The sequence below is a fragment of the Bombus terrestris genome, chromosome 11, assembly GCF_910591885.1.
Source record: "Bombus terrestris chromosome 11, iyBomTerr1.2, whole genome shotgun sequence".
Taxonomy (NCBI): domain Eukaryota; kingdom Metazoa; phylum Arthropoda; class Insecta; order Hymenoptera; family Apidae; genus Bombus; species Bombus terrestris.
The window spans coordinates 16,975,171-16,980,825 of record NC_063279.1 but is presented as its reverse complement, the minus strand read 5'-3'; the positions used below and the strand labels follow the sequence as shown (position 1 = coordinate 16,980,825).

General features: G+C 25.4%; 2 protein-coding genes across 4 annotated transcripts; one reads left to right on the top strand and one right to left on the bottom strand.

Moving 5' to 3' along the window:
* The first annotated feature begins 779 nt into the window (after positions 1-779).
* On the top strand, positions 780-2,279 carry LOC125385928 (tigger transposable element-derived protein 1-like). Its single transcript, XM_048409959.1, has one exon. The coding sequence runs from the start codon at positions 780-782 to the stop codon at positions 2,277-2,279; it is 1,500 nt and encodes a 499-aa protein (XP_048265916.1).
* Positions 2,280-3,325: 1,046 nt separating this feature from the next.
* LOC100647783 (leptin receptor overlapping transcript-like 1) lies at positions 3,326-5,214 on the bottom strand. 3 transcript variants are annotated; one of them, XM_012314191.3, is made up of 5 exons: positions 5,087-5,214; positions 4,208-4,282; positions 3,882-4,080; positions 3,603-3,756; positions 3,326-3,526 (listed from the first exon to the last, which is right to left on the bottom strand). In XM_012314191.3, the coding sequence occupies exons 2-4, from the start codon at positions 4,246-4,248 to the stop codon at positions 3,643-3,645; spliced, it is 354 nt and encodes a 117-aa protein (XP_012169581.1). In that variant the 5' UTR covers positions 4,249-4,282; positions 5,087-5,214; the 3' UTR covers positions 3,326-3,526; positions 3,603-3,642. The 3 variants fall into 3 exon arrangements, with proteins under 3 accessions (XP_012169581.1, XP_048265961.1, XP_012169582.1); XM_048410004.1 differs by having other exon boundaries at positions 4,923-5,194; XM_012314192.3 differs by lacking the exon at positions 5,087-5,214 and adding an exon at positions 4,352-4,556.
* Positions 5,215-5,655: the final 441 nt, after the last annotated feature.

The window sequence follows — 5,655 nt, the reverse complement described above, 5'->3', positions numbered from 1 at the left end:
TTATTGTAATCCATTGTCACATTTTGATATGAAAATTTATAACTCCACCATAACTAATAATAAACGGTTATTCGCATATAATCGATAGCAAGTGGTGCCCCCTTAGCTGTCACAGACAGTTCAATGAGAGAAGTAGGTATTCCGAGAATTGCTCACTGTTATCTACCTCCAACTCGCTTTAGAAACATCAGTGTAACAATAAAAGTGAGTGAAATAAAATGAAGCGTTATTTAAATTGTACTTTATGTTACTCACAATACAAAATTAGTTTACAATTTATAATCTGAGATTATATATGAATCAACTATTTTGTGATATCATTAAATAATAAAGAGTATGTTTATACAAGTAATAAGAATGTTAGAACTGTTGAACCACCAAATTTATGATACAGTTTTATGATCGTGGTTTTGAGTATTTGACACATAACAATACTTTCAGAATACATTTAAAAAAGAAGACCTTGACACAGAATTATATGCTTCTGCTGTCTGAGCACAAATAGTATTTTCTTCCTTTTTGTAGTTACAATTGATGTACATATTACAAAATCTATTACATAAATAATATATAAAATAATCATATACGTACATGTATGTGTGTGTGTGTGTGTGTGTTTTTATATATATATAAATATATATGTATATGTATATGTATATATTGTACAACAATTATGCATGAATGAGTCATAATTTTGAATCTCTGTTAAATCTGATTACATATATTATATCGATAGAAAACGTATCTCATAATAAATAAAGGGTACCAATTTTGTAATTATGTCATCGCCACTTAAAGGAAAATTATTATCTAACGATAAATCAACAGATGAAGGGTTTCATAAGTACAAAACAGATGATAAAGAGTTAATCAAACCAATTGTTGAAAAAACATCGACTTCTATGCAAAAAGAAGAAACTACAGTCGCAACACGTTTAGAAATTATTCGGAAATTAGAAGAAGGTGTCACAATTGGTAAACTTGCTGCTCAGTATGGTCTTCACAAAAGGACCATAGAACGATATAGAAGGAATATCTCATCACTTCGAAAAATTTCAAAAAATCCAAGACGTTTGGTTATGAAAAGAACTCGTGCATCTTTACACGAAGATACAAATGTTCGATTACTTGAATGGATTTTAGAACGACAGATGAAAGGAGATATCCTTCGCGATAGCATGCTGCAAAGCAAAGCGATGGAATTGCATGAACAATTCGGATGTTCGACACCTTTTACGGCTAGTCGAGGTTGGCTGTGGCGTTTTAAAAAAAGATACAATTTAAGCGGTTTCGGTTGTCAAGGAAAAGCAGATGAGATAGCACAATTGACAACAGAAACATTAACAAAAATATTAAATGAGGAAAATATCAATAGAGAAAATATATATAATATATATGAAACAACCTTAATGTGGAGAATTCTCCCACAAGCAGTCTCGTCGAATGAAGAAGAATCGTCGCAAAATGAAAAAATAAAAAAAGATCACATCATAATAGCATTTTGTGTCAATGCTACGGGAACGCACAAATTACCGCCATTGTTTGTTACTAAATATGTGATTCCACAATCTTTAAAGCATAGTAGACATATGTTACCTATAGTATATAGAAGTCAAAATAGTAGTTTTATTGATGAAATAATTTTCACTGATTGGTATTCCAATCATTTTAAACCCAATGTAAAGCAGCGTCAACAGCAGGAACATTGTATAGGGAAAGTGTTGTTATTCGTTGAAAATTTTAAATGTGATATATCTCTTAAGAAAGAACACCAAGATTCTTATTTCAAAATAATAATTTTTCCATCTAATACACCTTCGACCATTCAAATAATGGATGAGGGTATAATTGCAAATTTTAAAAAATTATTTCGGGAGAAATTGCATTATCGTCAAATACGTCAACATGATAATGAAGTAAAGAAGTTCTATACCAATTACGATATAAAAGAATGCATTGATTTAATTAGTGAAACATGGGACGAAATAACAGTGACCGACATTGTACATTCTTGGAGGAGACTTTTAGGTAAGCAAAATACTCAGATTATTATCAAAGAAGAAGTCGAATACCTCGAAGAAACCCAAGACTTCGAAGAAAATGTTGTTTCTGACAAAATATTGGAGTCAGTTGTAAAATGCGAGGAAGAAGAATCGACTATTACAACAAAGGAAGAAATCGATCGCATGTTCCATAGTTTGGAAATTTGGGCTGAAACACAGCCTGATTTCATTAAATCGCATGCAGAAGTTTTAATACATTACCATAATCAACAATAATATTTTATATAATAAGATAAAAGATTTCTGATTGAAGTTTCAAATGCTTTTATGTATCATTTCTTGCCTTCAATTGTATCCATTCGTTCTTTTATATTTTGTACCCATACTTTTATCCCACAAAAGAATATTAATTTTTCAGAATAATTACATAAATAGGATGAATAGAAATTTTGAATAAAAATTTCGTGTGTACTATATGCTTATATCTTTTAGTAGTTACTTTGTTGATTATTAGCTATCAATGCAATCAAAATGATGAAAAATTCATTTCTTAATTTTTTATAGTAGTATAGTTTTACAATAGTGTATTTTTGGAGATTTGAGTGTCTTTTTTTGTAAAATATATACATTAATGCTTGTCTTTTGCTTTGCATTATATTGTATATTTTGTTGTATATCTTTTATTTCCATATCCCTTAAATGCTTAAAAATATTTTTATAAAAGTTAAAATAATCAGAAAGAAATTTAATTACATTTGATGTAGACATTTATTACATGTAACACTAAAAATTAATGTATTATATATTACCTAATAATTACTATAAATTCAATTGAAGCATTCAATGTATGTTAATAAAATATGTACATTCTCTATCATTTTAAACTCTACAGTAGTAAATACTTAGTACAGTAGTAAATACTTACAGTAGTAAATAATTATTGTCATTAGTATTTTCCTCTAACATAATATTTTTTCTAGCAGTTTTCTAAATATTAATTACGAAAATTATATATACTTTTATATAAAATCTACTGTATGAATTGCATACAAAATATTTGTAAAACATTGCATAATATTTAGATTATCTTAAAATTCTTAATTTATAATTGTTAATTAATAAAAATAACAGGAAGTATGAAGTAAAGTAAAAAATTGTTTATTAATATTGCTTTCAAGAACTTAAATTCAATAAATATAAATATTAAATTTTACATGTTTTAGCATAGTTGTTTTTTAATTTTATCCAAAGAAATTTATAAAAATTTTTATTTTTTTAAATCTAAAATTTTGGTTGCTGCATGAAAATATCAAAATAAATCATTAACTTTAGTATTGGTTATTTTAATACTCTTTGTTATAGTATTAATATATATATACTATATATAGTATAATATATATATATATATATGTATGTATCATGTAAGTAATATACTATAAATGTTGCAATGACTTAAAATCAACACATAACTGTCAGTCAGTGCAATATATGATTTGTATTCTTCCTTTTTATTTCGCAAAAACCTAAAAGTATTCAAATTATATGTTACAAAGTATAAAAAATGTATCAAAAGTAATACATTATAAACAAAAATATTACCATGTAAAATTAATAAATAAGTACGATGAAGTACACCATTTCAACATGTGTTATATCCAACCCCATCCTGATCAAAGGTTGCAAAAAGTCCGACTAGAGTTAGATACATAATAATATTACCTGATAAAGTCAAGTAACAAGCGCCCCATTGTATCTGAAAATGCATAATGGAAATATACATCACTTATATCAGTGAATTGTTTTATCTAATCTCATATAATAATGATATAATACAATGGTACAATAATCAGATTAAAAAATACGCGTATATAACTATACCACTGGATTATTGACTGGAGACCGAGCTAAGACAATAGGAAGAGCAAATGATGATACAACAAAACCTGTAGTAATGAATATTGCAAATTCCAAGCATGGATTAGGATTATTGTCAAAATCATTTGTATAACGACGTGCAATTATAGTTGGAATTGGTGCTAATATATAAAATAGTATGACAAAAAGTGGCCACCATACTCTGAAAACAATATATTATAAAAACTAATACACATTTTGATATTGTAATTTATATTTGTAGTATTAAAGCACTATGTAAATAGTATTAAATACAAAATAAATAATTATATATTAACAATAATACTTACTTATATGCAGGTAAAGCACAACCTAGTATAACAAATGTCATACCAATAGAGCCACCAAATGCCAAAAGTACTAATCTATAAAAGGATTTTTGGCTATAAATTGTCTTAAAAAATTTTGTATAAATTATATTTTAAAATACTTACGCTGTTTAATAATGAAGGCCATTAATAACATGGAACAAACCAAGAGAAATTTATATAGATTATTATATATAAAAAAGATATATAACTTTTATATTATAAGTTATCATAGTTGTCAAATTTGCCCAATGAAAAACTATATCATATTTTATGATTTGAAATAATATGAATAATGATCTAATTATAAAATAATTTATGCAAAATGTACATATAAACATAAAATGTGAAAAAAAAAAGAACCTATATAATTTGTACTAATGAATCCTTTTGGTTTCTTTATTTTATGTATAATTTGAAATACCTTTTATACCTCTAAAAATTTATATGTAAACATTTAAAAGACTTACATCTGTTTCATAAATGTTTAACATATAAAACAAATGTTAATTAGTAAATCTGACCACATAAAAATGTTTATAATATTTAAAAATGATTATAATAGGAAAATATAGTTAGTAAAATGAAATACAGTAAATTTGTATTATATAAAAATAAAATAGTATGTATATAACATATGTAAATAATAGTATGTATATATGTTTATAAAATAAATTAATAAACATGCGTTAGTTACATATAAAAATTTGACAGCAATGACAATAAGAGTAGTAAGGTTATGTTTAGACATATCATCTTTAATTCAGCTTTTTCATTAAACTTCCATCGGCAATATCATATTTTTTAATTTTATGATAAAAGCTTATGTATTTATGCGATTAAATATATATGCCGAATAACCTTTAATTCCAGCCATTATAGACCGATTTGACAAGTAAGAAGTATGTACTTATATTTATCTTTGTATTTTCACTTTGAGAATGTCGTGACGTAAGTCATCTAAAGCCTACATACTTTTAAAACTAGACACATGCTAGTAGATTATCTAATGAATACGGTGTAAATTTAAAAAAGAAAGAGAAGTCTTTTTTTACGAATATCTACATTTATTACAAATATTACAATCCATTTAATACTTCAAAATATATCTTGAGTTAATAAATATCTAGTAATACTTATATATTCTTATATATTCACTTATATATTCAGAAATTTAGAAAAAAATGAAAAATATTTATAGGATGCTATAAAGTACAAAATTTTACTTATTAAATTGACGAAAGTAACAGTACTCGATAATTTGTTTATATTAATATATATTTTGCGTATCTGAAATTGAATAGTAATGTATATTAAAATTTCTTACAATTTCTGTAGTAAAATATAATTAATTAAATAATCAAAATTAAGAACTGAAAATTACGATAACTAACGATAGTTTAAAGACTCCGTAGCCAATAAGATATTTT

Bases quoted from the DNA above. Each gene is read 5' to 3' on its own strand.
- LOC125385928 (XM_048409959.1), top strand. From the start codon at position 780: ATGTCATCGCCACTTAAAGGAAAATTATTATCTAACGATAAATCAACA.
- LOC100647783 (XM_048410004.1), bottom strand. From the start codon at position 4,981: ATGATATGTCTAAACATAACCTTACTACTCTTATTGTCATTGCTGTCA. The intron at 4,283-4,922 runs GTAACTAACGCA...ATCCTTTTATAG, and splicing joins TTGCTGTCAAATTTTTATAT to ATTAGTACTTTTGGCATTTG. The intron at 3,757-3,881 runs GTATAGTTATAT...ATGCATTTTCAG, and splicing joins CTCCAGTCAATAATCCAGTG to ATACAATGGGGCGCTTGTTA.